The sequence below is a fragment of the Heterodontus francisci genome, chromosome 10, assembly GCF_036365525.1.
Source record: "Heterodontus francisci isolate sHetFra1 chromosome 10, sHetFra1.hap1, whole genome shotgun sequence".
NCBI lineage: Eukaryota > Metazoa > Chordata > Chondrichthyes > Heterodontiformes > Heterodontidae > Heterodontus > Heterodontus francisci.
Genome location: NC_090380.1, coordinates 65,655,899 through 65,676,228, shown reverse-complemented (window position 1 = coordinate 65,676,228; position 20,330 = coordinate 65,655,899). Strand labels below are relative to the sequence as shown.

At 40.3% G+C, this 20,330-nt stretch overlaps 1 protein-coding gene across 1 annotated transcript in view; it reads right to left on the bottom strand.

Annotated features, from left to right (window-relative positions):
• usp9 (ubiquitin specific peptidase 9) overlaps positions 1-20,330 on the bottom strand; it is a 330,949-nt gene that overhangs the window by 255,313 nt on the left and 55,306 nt on the right. Inside the window, exons 3-6 of the mRNA XM_068040658.1 lie at positions 11,982-12,127; positions 11,819-11,898; positions 6,191-6,303; positions 2,051-2,269 (exon numbers count right to left, since the gene is read on the bottom strand). Coding sequence (XP_067896759.1) covers positions 2,051-2,269; positions 6,191-6,303; positions 11,819-11,898; positions 11,982-12,127 — 558 coding nt within the window. The remainder of the gene's footprint in view (positions 1-2,050; positions 2,270-6,190; positions 6,304-11,818; positions 11,899-11,981; positions 12,128-20,330) is intronic.

The following is a 20,330-nucleotide window of genomic DNA, read 5'->3' as shown; positions in this document are numbered from 1 at the left end:
AACTATGCACTTCCTGAACCACCAATTCTTGAGCTTGGAGAAAACTAAATTAACTAAATTAATGTTACGAACTTACACCCATTAGGAATTCTCAAGACCCAAACTAATTTCAGGGGAGAGCATATCATTGTTATTTTTTAAAATGCGTTCATGCGATTATCTGGCTAGGACAGTATTTACTGCCCATCCCTAATTGCCCTCGAGAAGGTGGTGAGCTGCCTTCTTGAACCGCTGCAGCCCTTGGAACGTAGGTACACCCACAGTGCTGTTAAGAAGGGAGTTCCAGGATTTTGGCAGCTGCAGTTAAGGAACAGCGATATAGTTCCAAGTCAGGATGGTGTGTGGCTTGGAGAGGAACTTGCAGGTGGTGGTGTTCCCATGCATCTGCTGCCCTAGTCCTTCTAGGTGGTAGAGGTCATGGGTTTGGAAGGTGCTGTCGAAGGAGCCTCGGTGAGTTGCTGAAGTGCATCTTGTAGATGGTACACACTGCTGCCACTCCACCACTGTCGGTGGTGGAGAGAGTAAATGTTGAAGATGGTGAATGGGGTGCCAAGAGGACTGCTTTGTCCTGGATGGTGTCGAACCTCCTGAGTGTTGTTGGAGACCAAGGAACTGGAGAATATTCCATCAAACTCCTGACTTATACTTTGTACATGGTGAACAGGCACTAGGGAGACAGGAGTTAAGTTACTCGCCACAGAATTCCTAGCCTCTGACTTGCTCTTGTAGCCACATCATGTGCGTGGCTGGTCCAGTTCAGTTCCTAGTCAATGGTAACCCCCCAGGATGTTGATTGATAGTGGGGGATTCAGTGATGGCAATGCCATTGAACATCAAGAGGAGATGGTCAGATTATCTCTTTTGGAGATGGTTATTGCCTGGCATTTGTGTGGCACAATGTTACTTGCCATTTATCAGCCCAAGCCTGAACGTTGTCCAGGTCTTGCTGCACATGGACATGGACTGCTTCAGTATCTGAGGAGTCGCGAAGGGAGAACATTGTGCAATCGTCAGCGTACATCCCCACTTCTGTCCTTATGATGGAGGGAAGGTCACTGATGAAGCAGCTGAGGATGGTTGGGCCTAGAATGAGTAAGAATACTATATGGGTATACGGAGCAGCAGCGCAGGGGAGGAGGATTTGCTGGTCAGTGTAGTGTATTAGCTTGGTGACCTTTCACCATTAATGCTGGCTCATAAAAAGACAGCAACCTAATATACTGTACGAGCCAATTTCTCTTTTGTCCTCAATGTTCCGGTCCTCCTCACAGAGCTATGATTCCAGTGTCAATAACTGCCCTGCATCAGCTATGGGCATGATTCAGTTGAAATCTGATTGGGAGGCTGTTTTACCACAGAGATATCACATCTAAGCCTTTTCTGCCTTCAATTCAATGTCCACAGAGAAAATGCTCCAGCTGAAACCGCAAGTTAACAGGTTGGAAACTAAGTAATTGTTCCCTCCCTAATGCAAAGGCATTTAGACAAAATTTAGCATTCCAGTTGCTTCTCCAGCTGCGAAGTTAATTCAGCGGAGATCAAACATCAAAACTGGAGTCATTGGCATATGGATGACTCCGATATTCACTGGATAAACATGCTGAGAGTTCCAGTGAACCAGAGTGCCTAAATGTTTACTTGATTTTAAAATTTCACTTGTTCAGTACTATGATCCAAATTAACAATAGAATAATAAAAGGAAATGGACAAATCAATATTGTACACGTTTAACAGATGTGCACCAAAATGGACATGCGCTTCTTATAGCTGGCAGCTATCTCAATTTTCTTCAAAAATATATTTCCACATTTGGCACCCACACAGTAAAACAATAAAAGTGTGTGCGCTTCCAGGAAATATCCTGATGGCTTTAAATTATCAAGATTTGCCTCCGCTAGAAACAAATTAATCAAACATTCCAGTTCTCTGAGCAGCACAGTTACAATCAAGTGTACAATTATAATAATGCTCATAATAAACTGGAACAAAATGTTAGTTAATTTACAACAGTGAAGTCCCATTAATCTCAAAAATGGCAGATTCTCCAAACCTTTGGTGAACGTGGGTCAGGTGGTCGAGCAAACAGTTCATCTTCAGCCAGCTGGACTCCAGCAGGAACAGTCTCAGAGGGGCGTGTACCATTGTAGATATGAAATTTGCAGTGAGGGTTTAAGGCCATAGCAAGGAGTTCAAGAAGAGGAAACCAGTCCTGGGACAGCTTGGCCACACACAGTTCTATGAGGCGATGAGTATTATTTATAATACACCTCTTAAAAGGGGAGAAAAAACATCAGTTGTACCATCTGCACGTAAAGTCTGCTGTAATAATGCACTTGTGAAAAAAATAATTCAATTCCAACTCATGTCAGATATGCCAAGAACCAAACTGAACAATACAACACATTGGTGGAAGCATCCCGTTAATAGTGCTGTGCAACCCAGTTTGGCCAACCTGTGCTGCTACCAATTCTTCTTACAACTCATTTTTTTTTTTTTAAGTCCACAGTATTATTGCTGAAAGCAGCCAATAAGTATTTAGCTCCTGTTTCACACTGACAGATATTCAAACCAGCCCCAAATTAAGAACAAGCCCCAATGGTGGGTTTTGATCCTGTTTCTGATTCAGAGCAGAATAGTTTTGTTTGCAGGGGAAAACAAGAAAATTTATCCCCCATAAGTGAAATGTCAGTGAGCTGTGTGCATCAATGCTTGCCTGAGTTGAAAATCATCAAGTTGCACTTTTGGAGTAAGGTGAGCCAAAATATGAAATAGTACAAATAACTAAGGAAGGAGAAACCACTAGGATCACAGAAGCACATCTATTAATGTAACTGCTGTAGAGAACACTGACTCCATCCTCAGCTATAGCTTGAAAGCACATCAACAGTAAAGGTATTGATGCTCTCAAAGTACTAACAGTATATTTGTGCTTTTGGAAATAAAACCCAGTGTACAACTCATTTTTGTGCACTTCCACCAGAAATTTTCAAAATAAGTGAAGACTCTAATCCAATTAGGCACTGTGTTGAAATACTGGCACGCTAATACTAGGTGGGCTAAAAATTGTTAAAGAGGAGGTATTAGAAAAGCTGACTGTACATAAAGTTGATTAAGACACCAGAACCGGATCAGATACTTCCAAGGATACTGAGGGAGAAAGGGTGGAAGTTGCAGAGGCACTAGCAAAAAAATAGAGGGGTGGTGCCAAAGGACTGGAAAATTGCAAATGATACACCCTTGTTCAAAAAAGGGTGCAAGGATAAACCCAACAGCTATAGTCAGTCAGTCTAACCTGGGTGGTGGGAAAGCTTTTACAAATGATATTGGGCCAAAATTAACAGTCGCTTGGGAGAAATGTGAATTAATTAAGGAAAGCCAGCACAGATTTGTTAAGGGCAAATCGTATTTAACTAATCTGATTGAATTTTTTGATGAGGTAACAGAGGGTAAATGAGGGTAATGCGGTTGATGTGGGGTACATGGATTCCAAAAGACGTCTGATGAAGTGCCACATGACAGGCTTGTCAGAAAAACTGAAGCCCATGGATCGTAAACGTAGTGGGGAACGGCTGTTTTTGGAATGGAGTAAGGTACATAGTGGGGTTTCCCAAGTGTCGGTATTACAACCACTGCTTTTCTTTACCTATAGTAAACGATCTAGACCCAAGTGTGCAGGGCAGAATATAAAACTTTGCATCTGACACAAAACTTGGAGGTATTGTGAACTGTGGGGAGGATAGTGATAGACTTCAAGAGGACAAAGACAGGCTGCTGGAATGGACAGACAATGCTGGCAGATGAAATTTAATGCAGAAAAGTGTGAAGTGATTTGTTTTGGTAGGAAGAACAAGGAGGCAATATAAAAGGATACAATTCTAAAGGGGGTAGAGGAGCAGAGGAACCCGAGAGTATATGCGCACAGATCATTGAAGGCGGCATGCCAGGTTGGGAAAGTGGTTAATAAGGCACAAGTGATCCTGGACTTTATAAATAGAGGCACAGAGTACAAAAACAAAGTTATGGTGAACCTTTATAAAACACTGGGTTAGCCTCAATTGGAGTAGTGTGTCCAATTGTGGGAACCACACTTCAGGAAGGATGTGACGGCATAAGAGGGGTGTAGAAAAGATTTACAAGAATGCCTCTGGGTATGAGAGACTTACATTATGTGGACAGATTGGAGAAGTTGGGACTGTTCTCCTTAGAGAAAGTTGAGAGGAAATTTGATAGTTCAAAATCACAAGGGGTCTGGACAGACTAAATAGGGAGATACTGTTCCTACTGGCTGAAGGGTCGAGAACCAAAGGACATAGATTTAAGGTGAATGGCAAAAGAACCAAAGATGACAGCAGGAAAAACTTTTACTCGGTGAGTGTTAAGAATCTGGATGCACTGCCTCAGAGTGTGGTGCAGGCAGATTCAATTGCAGCTTTCAAAACGAAATTGGGTATTTATCTGAAGAGATAGGGCTAAGGGGGAAAGGGGGAGGGAGAGAGTGGCAAGAGCTGAGTTGCTCTTGCAGAGAACCGGCACAGACAAGTCAGGCCGAATGGCCTTCTGTGCTGTAACCATTCTATAACTTTTCCCATCTACTTCCCAAACAAGATGAGGGGGTTCTACTAGAGGTGTTTATCACTCTCTGACAAGACCTTCAATGGTGAGGATGGGTATTTCCACATCCTTGCAACATTATAATCTCAGGTCAGGCCGAAGGGAGAGGTTTAAAAGAGTCATTTGAAACAAGCCTGGATAGCAATATTTGATTTAAGAATTAATAGAAGAGCAGGGATGATTAGCATGATACAATTTTTTTGCCTTAATTTCTAATCTAGGCCTGTCTTCGAAGATTTCATCATCCAATGGAAATGAAATCATTTCAATTCGAATTTCTTTATTGTATTTAAGTAGAACGTTAAGTTCTATGGCCAATAAAATATTTCCTTTCAACAGAAAAGGGACAAAATTTCAGCATTTATATCAAAACAGTTAAACTCTGGTTATAATTTTAATCAGCAAAGCAGCCAAGTCCTATCCAAAGTAAAAAAAAAAAAGTTGGCTATAATGAATCTTGAAGACTAAACATGAAGGTGCTACAATCTCAGAAAGCCCATCACTAGGGCAAGGTCTTTTGACGAAACGTGGGTGTTCACATCAGGCCATGTGCTAGACCCCTTGTATGAGTAGCTCCTCTATAAGAAGTCTCAAATAGTTTCAATGGGATCTCAAACATATTTTGTACTCGTCTCCTACAGCCACATAACAAACAATTGTCCCCAAGAAACTCACCCTGCTGAATGTTGGTGGAAGCCCAAAAACTGGAAAGCGCAACTTTCTACCACATCCTACTTTTGTTCAACCACCAAGTGAGATTAAAACTTTTCTGCAAACTTCCAGACATGATTCATGTTGTTAGGTTTCTAAGTCACTGCTTGGTTGGGTCAACACCTGGGCTTGGTTTTCCTTGAGCTCTTGTCTTTGGCTGCAACGTTGGAATCTGGCAGTTTCCTACTTCATCACCAAGGAAATCATTATGAATCTTTCAGAAGTTCAATCAAGGAGAAATTTAGCAGGACATGGCTTTTAATATGCTGTCTGTTATTCAGTACCCAAAACTATATAGATGACTAACTGTGGTCCAAACACTGTTTTGGGTAAATTTATCCTAATCTATTTGTACTTGTATTGTTTGCCCCTATTTATTAAGCCCAAAATTATACTTTCAGGCTTTATCTACCTGCACTTCCAAAGAATTCTGAATCTGCAGATCTACATCAATCCCTGCACATCCTTCCGTGCCCATTAAGTTTATACTCGCATGTTTACCCTCACAAAATGCATTGCCTCAAAGTAGCAAGCCACCGATTAAAGAGACTAGAATTTGCTACAAACACTAATAGTAGAAAATGCTATCCAACACAGCAAAAAAATTGTTTAGAATGAAGCCTTTAAGGGAATAGAGAAACAGAACTTGAGACAGCTGCTGTTTGGATAGCCCTTGTTTAAAAGAGATAGGATAGCAAGTGTTATGAATTTTTACGTGCAGTTGAAAAAATTAACTTGCGACAATGTAAGCAGTTGTACAGATGCTTGTGTGAGAGTCTGATGACTTATTTATTTACTCAATTATTTACTAAAATAAATCCAAATTCAAAATGAAAATTTCACTGGAAGCAAAAAGGAAAATACTTACATGGATCTCAAATTTCCAACCACTCACAGCTTCATCAGTTAGAATTTTTGTAAAGGAAATCGTGAGCCCATCGCGGAAAAAGCGTTGACATGCTTCACTTTTAATATCAAGGCCTTGAAAACGAAAAACAATATACTGGATCAAAACTACAAGGAACATGGCTGTACTTGTTACAGTATGAAATTCTACAAGAAGTCAGAGAAGTTGACACTGTAACACATACAGCAATCCATTTATTATACACAGATACAAATTTGAAGATATACAAGCCCGCACATTATGAAAACCATTATTTGAAGATGACCCCTGTCCACTCAAATACCAGTTTAAAAAAAGTTAAAGTTTGATTATACAAGATTTGGACTTCCAACAATGTATCAAGATTAGACATCACCCTTCACTCTCAAAACTGAGTCAATGCCACAGACTTGGTCTAATTGCAGGCAGCTGAATAAATTGTTCAAGGGATTAAATCTTGGGACACCAGGCTCAGACTTTTAAATTCTATAAATTCTGCTGCTTACCAAATTTAATAGATTAGGGCTTTGCAGTAGCAATAAAGTTGCAGAACAATTATTTTTATAATCCAAAAAAATTTAACACTGCAACATTCAACTATATAATTTTCGGACCTACATTTTTTAGACTATTTCACACTCCACAGTATGAGTAAGAGATGTCATTACACAATGTCACCAAACAACATTAATATATCTGTGGTGTAGATCCTGGATTATGCAAAAAGACACTGCAAAGTGCCTGGGTAATTGTACCATGATCTAAATAATTTCTTTATGAAATACTTAGAAAAACCGTTTTCAAGCAGCTTTGGGACATTTGGAACAAAGTCCATTGGTCATTTATGAGCAGCTGGTCTCGTGACGCAGCTGCATATCTGAATGATCAATTGCCCCAACTAAATGCCTGAGAAACCAATTTTGCTGTAATTAAACTACAAGCTGAATTTCCCATGCAACATTTCTACAAAATATTTGCAAAAAATAGGTAACATATAATGCCCTCAACTACAGTATTTTTTTTAAATATGGAAAACTAACTTTTTAAGACGATGGTTGATTAGATTTTTCAAGTCTTGATGAACTAAGTGGTTATGAACTGATCTGAACTTTGACTCTCAGAATAGAAAAATAACTCTTATTCCAGTGCAAGCATTACTTTCTTCAAATTGAATCTTGCAGGTGCCATAACTATTAGTGCAGCCAAGGGAATACAGAGTAGGCATACACTAATCACTATTGTACTAAGATAGTTACAATGAATTCCTCATCTCTGAGAAATGCCCTCGTGTATTTAGTGCAGAAGCTGTTCCATTGAGATGGATGACATCAGGTCTTCCAATTGAAAAATTTATGTTCATACAGCTGGTGGGTTCATATTTGACTAACTGCAATTGGCTTACAAGAAGACGAACATACGAATTAGGAGTAGGCCACTCGGCCCTTCGAGCCTGCTCAGCCATTGAATAAGTCTACTCCACATTTCCACCTACCCCCGATAACCTTCCACCCGCTAGCTATCAAGAATCTGTCTACCTCTGCCTTAAACATATTCAAAAACGCTGCTTCCACCACCTTTTGAGGAAAAGAATTCCAAAGACTCACGACCCTCAGAGCAAAAATTTCTCCTCATCTCTGTCTTAAATGGACGACCCCTTATTTTTAAACAGTGACCCCAGTTCTAGATTCTCCCACAAGGAGAAACATCCTCTCCACATCCACCCTGTCAAAACTTCTCAGGATCTTATATGTTTCAATCAAGTCACCTCTTACTCTTCTAAATTCCAGCGGATACAAGCCTAGCCTCTCCAATCTTTCCTCATAAGACAGCCCGCCCATTCCAGATATCGAGTGAACCTTCTCTGACCTGCTTCCAATGCATTTACATCCGTCCTTAAATAAGGAGACCAATACTGTGCACAGTACTCCAGATGTGGTCTCACCAATGCCCAGTATAGCAGAAGCATAACCTCCCTACTTTTGTATTCAATTCCCCTCGCGATAAACAATAACATTCTATCAGCTTTCCGAATTACGTGCTGTACCTGCATACTAATCTTTTGCGATTCATGCACTAGAGCCTCCAGATCCCTCTGCATTTCAGAGCTCCACAACCTCTCACCATTTAGATGACATGCTTCTTGGTTATTCTTCCTGCCAAAATGGACAACTTCGCATTTTCCCACATTATACTCCATTTGCCAGATTTTTGCCCACTCACTTAACCTATCTATATCCCTTTGTAGCCTCATGTCCTCTTCACAAGTTACTTTCCTACCTACCGTTGTGTCATCAGCAAATTTAGCAACCATACCTTCGGTCTCTTCATCCAAGTCATTTATATAAATGGTAAAAAGTTGAGGGTCCAGCAAAGATCCCTGTGGCACACCAGGCGTTACATCTTGCCAACCAGAAAATTACCCATTTTTGCCTACTCTGTTTCTTGTTAGCTAGCCAATCTTCTATCCATGCAATATGTTACCCCCACACCATGAACTTTTATTTTTTGCAATAACCTTTGATGCAGCACCTTTTCAAATGCCTTCTGGAAATCTAGGTACAATATATCCACCAGTTCCCCTTCATACACAGCACATGTAACGCCCTCAAAGAACTCCAATAAATTGGTTAATCTTAATTTCCCTTTCACAAAACCATGTTGACTCTGCTTGATTACCTTGAATTTTTCGAAGTGCCCTGCTATACCTTCTTTAATAATAGCTTTTAATATTTCCCCTTAGACAGATGTTAAGCTAACTGGCTTGTAGTTTCCTGCTTTCTGTCTCCGTCCCTTTTTGAATAAAAGGAGTTACATTCGCTATTTTCCAATCTAATGGGACCTTCCCCGAATCTAGGGAATTTTCAAAAATTAAAACCAGCGCATCAACTATCTCACTAGCCACTTCTTTTAACACCCTAGGATGAAGTTCATCAGGACCCAGGGACTTGTCAGCCCGCAGCTCCAACAATTTCTTTAGTACCACTTCTCTGGTGATTGTAATTTTCTCGAGTTCCTCCCTCCCTTCCATTTCCTGACTTATAGCTAATTCTGGGATGTTACTTGTATCCTCAATAGTGAAGACCGATGCAAAATATCTGTTCAATTCATCTGCCATCTCCTTATTTTCCATTATTAATTCCCCAGACTCACTTTCTATAGGACCAACGTTCACTTTGTTAACTCATTTTAAAATATCTATAGAAACTCTTACTATCTGCCTTTATATTTCTAGCTAGCTTTCTCTCATACTCTAATTTTACCTTCTGTCATGCTAGGCCCCCACCTGCCAAGAACGAGGCACATTAATTTTGTCATGAAGATTGATTTTAAACTGTTACTGGAGTTAAGAAAGGATTTGTTAAGCACATCAGCCATGGCTGAAAAAGACATTTGCGTATTAACAGAGTGTTTGGAAGGCCAAAGTAGCCATTTCCTGACATTCAACCCACAATGGAATTTTGATCACCAGATGTTGAAGGTGGGGGAGCTCGCATTCCAGACTGACTGCTAAGATGGCCAAATACACAAGCAGACATGGTCAAACCAGCTAGTCACATGACTAACCTGCTGGGAAACCTGAGTTTTTTTTGAATTTGTACAAACAATTTGGTAAGAAAGTCTGTTTGCTCCTGAACTGAGAAGATCTCTCTCCTGTCTGCTGCCATCTCTTTCTCCCAAGCCTCTGAATCCACTGAAGACACAGGAACCCCAAGAGAGAAAAGTATCCTACAGTGAATAATAATAATACTGGGCACACAACGAAAAGCAAGATCTACCTACAATGAAGGACTCTACAGTGAGTTCAAAGAACCGTAACAAAAACTCTTCAGTTATTGCCTCAAACTTATCCACTTCATTTTTCTTCTGCTCTTTTCTGTCTCTATTTGCATGGGTATTGCGTATGCATGCTAGCGTGGGGCGCGGCGTGTATCCATAGGCGTTAATCAAATTCAAGTTTAAGTTTACTAAATTTTAACTTTTCTTTTTTAAACCTAAGAAAGCCTGTTTGTGCTGGTTTCTTTGCCTTATAATTGGAAAGCGGTGAACGAGGATTCACCAAGGAGGAGCTAAAAACATGGTTTGCTTAAAATTAAACCCTGTTACAGTAAGACCAGGTGAGGGCTGAAAGGGAACTTTCGACCTCTCTCACCTGGTCGTAACACTTCCTCATCAATCTTTTAGTCAATCTTTGCTGTTTTTTACATTTTGTCCAATCTTCTGACCTGCCACCCATCTTTGCGCAATTATATGCTTTTTCTTTAAGTCTGATACTATCTTTAACTGTTTTAGTTAACCACGGACCGAATGAAGACAGGTTCATCACTCTTGATTACAATCTTAACAGTCAAGTATAAATGCAGTTAGCACTGGCCAAGAAAATTCACCCAAGTGCCACAACCAGCCTCCAAGAGCTGCAAGACTGTCGAGCCCACAAGAGTTAATTGCACTTAGTCATGTACTGACCTGCCAAAATGATCTGAAGGCTAGGGTGGGGTGGGGGAAGGGGGTGGAGTATGGGAAGAACAAAACTCGGGGCCATACATTTAAGATACTAATAAAACCAATAAGGAATTCAAGAGCGAGGTACTTATCCAGAATGCGGTTAGAATATGGAACTTACCAAGGAGTAATTGAGGTGAATAGCGTAGATGCATTTAAGGGCAAGCTAGGCAAGTACTAAGGGAGAAAGGAATAGAATGATATCGTGATAGGGTGGGATGAAGCTCATGCGGAGCATAAACATCAGCATGGACCAGTTGGGCCAAAGAGCCTATTCCTATGCTTCATAGGTCATGCAATTAAATGTAAAATAAAACATGATTGCCTTCTCAAGCCAGGTCAAGTGTGCATGAATTTGCTTTGGGATCAGATAAATGAAAAATCTCGAAGGAAGGTGACAGTGTCTACATCATACAGTACTTAGGGATAGGTTTTACCTTCCCTTTGAAAACAGGTACCGTGGCTATAACTCTCAGCTTCCATCGAAGGTGCTTGATCTAAAGTGATGCACAAACAGGCAGGAATGACTATTAACCCCAAAGAAAACCACTGTTTGATGGCTCTCCAAATAACCTTATTTCTCCAAACTAAAAACACTATTAAAAAAAAGGGAAAAAAAGGCGCAGTGGTTAGCACCGCAGCCTCACAGCTCCAGCGACCTGGGTTCAATCCTGGGTGCTGCCTCTGTGGAGTTTGCGGGTTCTCCCTGTGTCTGCATGGGTTTCCTCCGGGTGCTCCGGTTTCCTCCCACAGCCAAAAGACTTGCAGGTTGATAGGTGAATTGGCCATTATAAATTGCCACTAGTATAGGTAGTTGGTAGGGGAATATAGGGACAGGTGAGGATGTGGCAGGAATATGGGATTAGTGTAGGATTAGTATAAATGGGTGGTTAATGGTCGGCACAGACTCAGTGGGCTGAAGGGTCTGTTTCAGTGCTGTAATCTCTAAACCTAAACCTTTAGTTTTACACCACGCGATTAAAACATTCAGAGGCATTTTCCTCAATTGTTGAAATGTAAACCAAATATTTCGACAAGTCAACTTGTTGACATTCTAAAATCCAAGTTACTCATTTTTCCAGTACATTAAACAAGATTTCAAAAACTTACTTTTTTTACTAAGATCTATAGCAGCTTCGAGTAGAACTTCTAATTCACCTTTAGGCAACACTGGAACTACCCAACGAGGTCTGAAGAAAGCAAAAAAAAAGTTAAAATAATGTTTGAGTACATATCATTAATTTGCTTAATTTTTCAGTCTAGTTGCACTTACCTATTAATCATATCATCCAGCTTTGCCAAATCGGTGTGAGGAAATGCAGGCTCCTCCTCCTCAAGTTGAGGAGGAGCATCACCCTGACCTTGTTCATCAGGAGGGCTCACTGGTGAGTTCTCACTTGATGTATTGGGAGAAGAGGTCTGTCAAAGAAAAAATTACATTCAACATTGAGTTAATATTATTCCATTGTCACCCAGAAGCTCGATGCTCAATCCAATTTCCTATTCAGTCCTTTAATTGGCGATCAAATCCAGATCAATAAAAATTGTTCAAAAATTTTGATCCAGTTTGCTAAGACTCTTCCCTACACTTGCTCTTTTGTTGGATTCCACCGTTTCAAGTAAATTTCTCATTATTTCAATGACTAAGGTGCTTATATCCTGCAGTACACGAAGATTACAGTTGCAACTAGAGGCAGAAAAATAACTATTACTACATTAACAATATTGATCAACATCTCATGAATAAAACCATATGGTAATCTAATTGATATATATTCTAACAAGATTCTAGAACTGGTCTTTGCTAAAGTTTCTTAATGAAAAGGTTAGATATTGTCATTTAATAGAAAAAATAACTTCCGTGCTAATCAAAATGCAACTTTTATATCATTCATTTCAATGCAGAAGCAATATTTACTGACAGCTTTGGCTCAGTGGCAGCACTCATCTCAGGGTCAGAAGGTTCAAATTCCACTCCACAGACAAATCTAGGTTGACACTTCAGTGCAGTACTGAGCGGATGCTGCACTGTCACAGGTGTTGTCTTTTGGATGAGATACCTGTGCTCTCAGCTGGATGTAAATCACACTATTTAAGTGCAACCAAGTTCACCCGCTGTCCTGGCAAACAATTATCCCTCAAACAACATCACACACCAAAAAACTGGCCATTATCTCCAATGTTTTTGGCACCCTGCTGTGTGCAAATTGTTGGGCATGTTTGCTACATTACAAGAGCAACCACACTTCCAAGTACTTCACTGGCTTTGGGAAGTCATGTGGTTGTGAAAGGTACTATATAATTACAAATCGTTTGTTAGCAGCCCGACCAAGAAAATTTTAACATGCCTCAAATCATTTCGCTGCATCAATCCCTTGTCACATTTCAGAGTAGGACTAAATCTGGTGTAGTCTTGAAGCCTGTGGGCTTGAAGGGGGAGTGACAGTACTGACCCAAAATTATTGAGACAGAAAGCAGATAGTAATGGTGAACAATTGTTTATCAAACGGGAGGAAAATATGCAGTGGTATTTGGACCACTGCTCTTTTTGATATAAATCAATGACATGGACTTGGGTATAGGGGTGATAAATCAAAGTTTGAAGATGACAAGACTTGTAAATGTAAACAGTGAGGGGGATAGTACCTGACTTCAGAGGGACATAGTCTGGTGAAATGGGCAGCCAGTGGCAGATGAAATTTAATGCAGACAAGTATGAAGTGCTGCATTTTAGAAGTAAAAATGAGTCAAGGCAATATAAATTAAATAGTGTGATTTTTAAAAGGAATGCAGGAACAGAGGGACCTAGGGGGTCTCATACAAAAAATTTTGAAAATAGTGATAACCTTTTTTAAAAAAGCAAATAAGATCCTTGGCTTTTTAAATGGAGACAGAGCAGAAAAACAAGGAAATTATGGCAAACCTTAATAGATCGAAGTGTTCCAAATTATGATAGTTTTCAAAGAACATGGGGAGAAACTGCTCCACTAGCAGGAGGGTCTCCAATGAGAGGGCATAGGTTTAAGTTAATTGGCAAAAAAAACCCAGAGGGAAAAAGATTTTATTCAGCAAGTTGTGATGGCAAAGGTATATTCAAAAGTAACTTTCAGAACAGAACTGGATATCTATTTCCAGGAGAATTTGTGGGACTGTGGAGGGGATAAAAAAAACAGGGAGTGGGACTAATTGGATAGCATTTGCTAACAGCCAGTACTGACACGATGGACCGAATCGCCTCTTTATGTCCTGTATAGTTTTTTGATCCAATGAGATCAGCTGGGGCAATTTTAGCAATCGTAAAATCCAAGTAACTAACCTGAACTGTATTTAGATTACATTCCACGCATTTTCTTCTTTTTCTTTCTTTTGGGCCTCCTTATCTCGAGAGACAATGGATACGCGCCTGGAGGTGGTCAGTGGTTTGTGACGCATAACCTTGCTTTAAATTGTTAACTGACAACCGTTTTACACCCTCCTCCCAAATCTGGAATTCAGGACAACCAACCAGATGTCTCAACCTTCCACTGCCACTGTTTAACAGAAACTTTCAAATTATTCTCATTACTGATCCATTTGTCCAAAGAGGGCAGGCATTTGAGTACAAGTAGGGTTTCACATCAATCCATAAGTGAAAGAGTCCGCTGAAGGTGACTCCATTATTTTTAGGGAAGTTTCCTGGAGTTCACACCTGCTTACAAAAACCTTACTGACTTTGTTCAATTCACTAAATATTTATGTTGCAGTTCCCTAACTCAGTAAACTTTGATTAATGTCCACAAGTTTATTATGCCGGAGTTATTCTAAGTACTGTTTCTTCTGTCGGTCATGCTGACATACTAACTGCACTTGAAACCACGTTCCTGAAAATAGACTTTAATAAAAGGGTGCACCAAATACTAAATAGCTGATCAAGTGGTGCATTCCTAGTATACATTAATTAATGCAAACAGGAGAAAAAGTAAAAGAAAATTGACAGTTCATTTAACATGATTCTCAGTTTCCCAAATGCTAAAAGTTAATGTTGCATGGCAGTTGACACAGAATAGCTTTCTGAAATATTTGAAATTATATGCACACTTTGTTACCCCGTACCTCTAAATACTATATAGAGATATACAAATCCTTCATGAAACCCAAAGGGTCAGATAAATATGCCCAATTCACTGTTTCTCATTATCAATGTAATGTGCAGAATTCAAACTCTAATGTGCTGTGACCAAGTTGAGATCCTGATGAGGGGTGCCGAAGGGTAGATACCCTGCACACATGGCAGAAAAGGTTTAGGACAAAGTCAGCAGCTTCACAGAGGCACAAGAACAGGTTACCATCTCAGCTCTCAGCTGGCAGAGCACACGAGAGAAAAAAAGATATAAATATAATTGCATAGATGTTACCCATTACGCTGTCAATGAATAAAGATTAAATGTTGCTGCATAGGGATAACTGAAGAATGGTGTAGACTTTCAGCCTCAGAACTGATGGACAATAATTATGCTCAGGATGTTACTAAGTTAACAATTTCCCTCCTTGCATTCAGAGACTAAACTTAAGGTAATCAATTTGATATCTTAATAGCAGTAAAAAAGGGAGTTGAACAAACCCAATAATTCACTCCCAAAAGTGCAGCTTCTTTACAAAATACTAATGTATAGCCAAAGCGGTTTGTCAAAAAATACTTCCAGGACCTGCATATTTCACAACAGACACTGGAAAGAATGGGAAAGTTTGTGAAGGGTAAAAGGCAACAATGTTTTCCACTCAACATAATTTGTACAGCGCCTTCAGAAAAAAAAACACTTCAGAGGAATAAAAATGGACGTGGAGTCATAGTAGATACAGAGTCAAAAGTTGATAGGAGTGGTCAAACAGGTAGATTTGAAAGAGTATCTCAGAGAAAGAGAGGTGGACGGGGTTAGGTAGGGAATTCCAAAGCATGAGGCAGCCAACAATTTGGGGTCAGAAGCCGCAAATGAAAAAGGGAAGAAATAGTCAGAAACTAAGAGATGAGAGTAGGGGTGGAAGAGGTTACAGAGATAGAGGGGGTGAGGGCCATGAAGAGGTTCAAATATGAGAATCAGCTGTAAATTTGAGGCATTGGCGGTCTTGGGGACAATGTAGGCGATTGAGGATAGGCATGATGACTGAGTGGGATGCAGGACAGAAGGCCAACCAATATTAGAATAGTTTAGTATGAAGATGGCAAAGACGTGGATGAGGGCAGTTGGGCTGAGGTGGGCAATGTTAGAGGTGGAAGCAGGCAATCTTTGTGATGGAAAGGATATGGGGACAAAAGCTCAGCTCAATGCAAAATAGGATGTTGAGATTATGAAGGAGCAATATTTCTGCAAAGGAAGTTTTCTTCAACTTCAATTGTTTTGTTCAATTTAAAATTTGACAGATGACAAAAGCCATTAGATACAGATCTTGGCAAAGCAAAAAATGAACAGTATTTCTTCACCCTTGATGTGCCTGTTTTCATGCTTATAGATATTATGGAAACAGTTAATACATTCACAAAAAGATTAATTAATGGCAATAACTTAATTTTAAAGTCCCAAGATCACAGCTGGCTTCAAACACATCTTCAGACCATTTAATCCTCTCATTTATGACAGTAAAAAGTAATTGTCATCTAAATTAACCATTTACCTGCACAAATCACTAAGTGCCAAAAATACATAATAACTCAATCCATCTTATCCTGAAGCACTCAATCACCACATGGTACCAGGTCTACCAACACCTTACTGAAAAAACTGGCAAAACTCATCATTAACAAGGTATGCACATGAATTAAGCCCTGAATTAGCATAGAATAGCAAGTAACAAAATTCATACTTTTAAAGGACTGAAAATTAATGCAGAATACAGGGAAAAAAGACATATGTTCAATAACCAGAGCAAAATAATCCCTACCAAATCACATTTGACACTGCTAATGGGCCATTAGTCACAATTTCCCCTATTTGACACTTTGTGCTGATGTTTGTATGCCTCTCATTCTATGTTCTGCAGACTGTGCCAAAATTGTCTTCTCTCGGACCATTCTTGTTCTGTTTCATGTTTTGTTTTTTCTTTCCAAAATGAGGTGCTGGAGGGCATAACAGACAAGAACGCTGCCACAGGCAATAGGGACCAGTTTTGGTAGCACCGAAAAGCAGTATAAAGGGAGTTGAGCTGTAAGCACCTTACGTCATGTCTGCTTTTCCAGTTGCACATTATTTACATATTCAAAGAGCATTTTATGCTCTCACATCCATCGTGTGCTCTGTCATAACCCCTCCACATTGTTTGAGACTCATTTTATTTTGATTGCTCAATTGAGCTCTATTCATAGAATGGTTATAGCACAGGAGGTCGCCATTCAGCCTGTCTCGTTTGCGCCACCTCTCTGCAAGAGCAATTCACCTAGCCCCACTCCCCTGCCTTTTCTCCGTAGTCCTGCAAATTTTTTCTCCTCAGATAATTATCCAGTTCCCTTATGAAGGTCTCGATTGAATCTGCATCCACCACACTCAAGCAGTGCATTCCAGATCCTAACAATTTTCTGCATGAAAGTAGTATTTCCTCCTGTCACTGTTGTTTCTTTTGTCAATCATCTTAAATCGGTGTCCACTGGTTCTGAATCCTTCGGCCAATTGGACCAGTTTCTCGCTATCTGCTCTGTCCAGACCCTCTATCAAATCTCTTCATCTTCTCCGGGAGAACAACCCCAGCTTCTCCAACCCATCCACTTAACTGAAGTTACTCATCCCTGGAACCATTCTCGTGAATCTTTTCTGCGCCCTCTCTAATGCCTTCAGATCCTTCCCAAGTGTGGTGTCCAGAACTGGACACAACACTCCAGTTGAGGTCAAACCAGTGTTTTATAAAGGTTCATCATAACTACCTTGCTTTTCCACACTCTGCCTCTATAGACACCTGTATGCTTCTTCAACCACTTTCTTAACCTGCCCTGCCACCTTCAATAATTTGTGCACATATACCCCAGGTTTCTCTGTTCCTTTAGAATTATGCCTCTTCGTTTCTATTGCCTCTCCTCGTTCTTCCCAGCAAAATGAATCACTTCACACTTTTCTGCATTAGATTTCATCCGCCACTCGTCTGCCGATTCCACCAGCCTGTCACTATCCTCCTCACAGTTCGCAATACTTCCAAGTTCTGTCATCTACAAATTTTGAAATTGTGCCCTGTATACCCACGTCTAAGTCATTAACATACATCAAGAAAAGCAGGGGTCCCAACACCAACCCCTGGAGAACCCTACTATACACCTTCCTCCAGTCCAAAAAACAACTGTTTACAACTAATCTCTGCTCCATCACTCAGCCAATTTTGCACCCATGTTGCTACTGTGGCCTTTATTCCATGGGCTATAACTTTTCTGCCAAGACTGTCATGTGGCACTTTATCAAATGCCTTTTGGAAGTTCACGTACACCACATCCACAGCATTATCCTCATCAACACACTGTTGGCTCAAAAAATTCAAGCAAGTTAGTTAAACACAATTTGCCCTAACAAATCCTGGTTGGCTTTCATTAACTAATCTACATTTCTCCAAATGACTGTTAATTTGGTCCTGAATTATCATTTCTAAAAGCTTTCCCACCACCGAAGTTAAATTGACTGGCCTGTGTTTGCTGGGCTCGTCTTTGCACCCTTTTTTGAACAAGGGTGTAACAGTTGCAATTCTACAGTCCTCTGGTACCACCCCTGTATCTAAGCAAGATTGAAAAATTATGGCCAGTGCCGCCAAAATTTCCACCCTTACTTTCCTAAGTATCATTGGATGCATCTCATCAGGTCCTGGTGACTTATCAACTTTAAGTAGTCAGCCTAATACCTGCTTTATCAATTTTTAGCCCACCCAATGTCTCAACTACCTCCTCTTTCACCATTTGGGCAGCTTCTTCTCCCTTGGTAAAGACAGATGCAAAGTACTCACTTAGTACCTCAGCCATGCCCTCTGCCTCCATACATAAATCCCCTTTTAGGTCCCTAATCGGCCCCACTTCCCCTTTTAGCATGCGGTTACCATTTATGTGCCTATAGAAGACTTCCAGATTCCCTTTTATGTGAGCCACGTGTCTCTTCTCATTCTTTCTCTTTGCTTCTTATATTTTCTTTCACTTCCCCTCTGAACCTTTTATATTCAGCCTGGTTCTCAATTGTATTATCCACCCGACATCTGTCATTTGCACCCTTTTCCTGCTTCATCTTAGTCTGTACCTCTTTTGTCATCCAGGTTGCTTTGGGTCTGTTTGTCCTACCTTTCCCCCTCGTGAGAAATTTATCTTGACTGTACCCAAGCTATCTCGTCAAAAGCAGCCAACTGTTCAGTTACAATCTTGCCTTCCAATCGTGATTCCAATTTACTTGGGTCAGATCCGTTCTCACTCCATTGGAGTTGGCCCTCCTTCAATTAATTATCTTTATTCCGGATTGTTCCTTGTCCTTTTCCATAGCTAACCTAAATCTTATGATGCTATGGTCACTGTCCCCTAAATACTCCCCTACTGTCACTTGATCCACCTCCTTCCCCAGAACCAGATCCAGCAATGCCTCTTTCCCCATTAGGCCAGAAACATACTGAAGTTGAAAATTCTGAACACGCTCCAGAAATTCTTAACCCACCACCCCCCACCCCCCCAACCTCCCCGTCTGTTTTTTTTACACTAGCACTATTCCAATCTAAATTAGGATAAAGGATCCCATTATAACTATTCTATAATTCTTGCGTCACTAATTTCCTTGCAAATTTGTTCCTCTAGATCCTTCCCACTAGTTGGTGGCCTACAGAATACCCCCAGCAATATAAATGGTACCTCTATTGTTCCTTAGCTCTAACCAAATAGATTCTGTCCTTGACCCATCTTGGTCTCCCTCCGGTACCGTCATGTTCTCCCTAATCAATGCAGCTACCTCGCCTCCTTTCCTTCCTTCCCTATCTTTCCTGAACACCTTATATTGTCAAGGAACTGTTTATTTTCCCCTCTGATTAAAAGTGTGCCTTTAAAAACTATGAGGCAGTGTGCCAGCTGCACCTGTTACCTCAGCAACAGGAGAATGAGGGGGTCAGATGGTGTAATGTTTCAATTTGTCTGTGTGCAAGGACCAGCTAAAACCAGTTTTGAGACACACCAGCGAAGGATGCTTGACTTGAAAGAAGATAATTCTCTTAGAGATTCTACAATGAGCCACAGGCTGTGTTAATTGCCTAGGGAGGAACAAAACCCTTTTGAAGAGAACATTCGTATTGCTGGAGATAGCAAAATTCCTATTTCTTCACTTCCAACCTAAGGAGTCTTTGCTTCAAGATTGAATCTCTCTTGATTGTGTTTTCTGGAATTTGCACTAAAGCGTCGACTGAAATCTAGCAATTTTAAAATCCAAACTTAGACCTGTCATTATACCAAGTGTTGAAAGAACTGTTTGACGCCTGATGCAGCCGAAGTGCTTTGAATGCCCATCAAGAAAAGACTTTCATCAAATCCGCGTGGAGACTTCAAAGGGCATCTGATTATTTTAACACTAGGATACCTCACCCACCAAGAACGTAACCCACAAAGACTCATAACCTAGTTATTTATTTATTCTTAAGAAACGGCTAATTTTTAAAA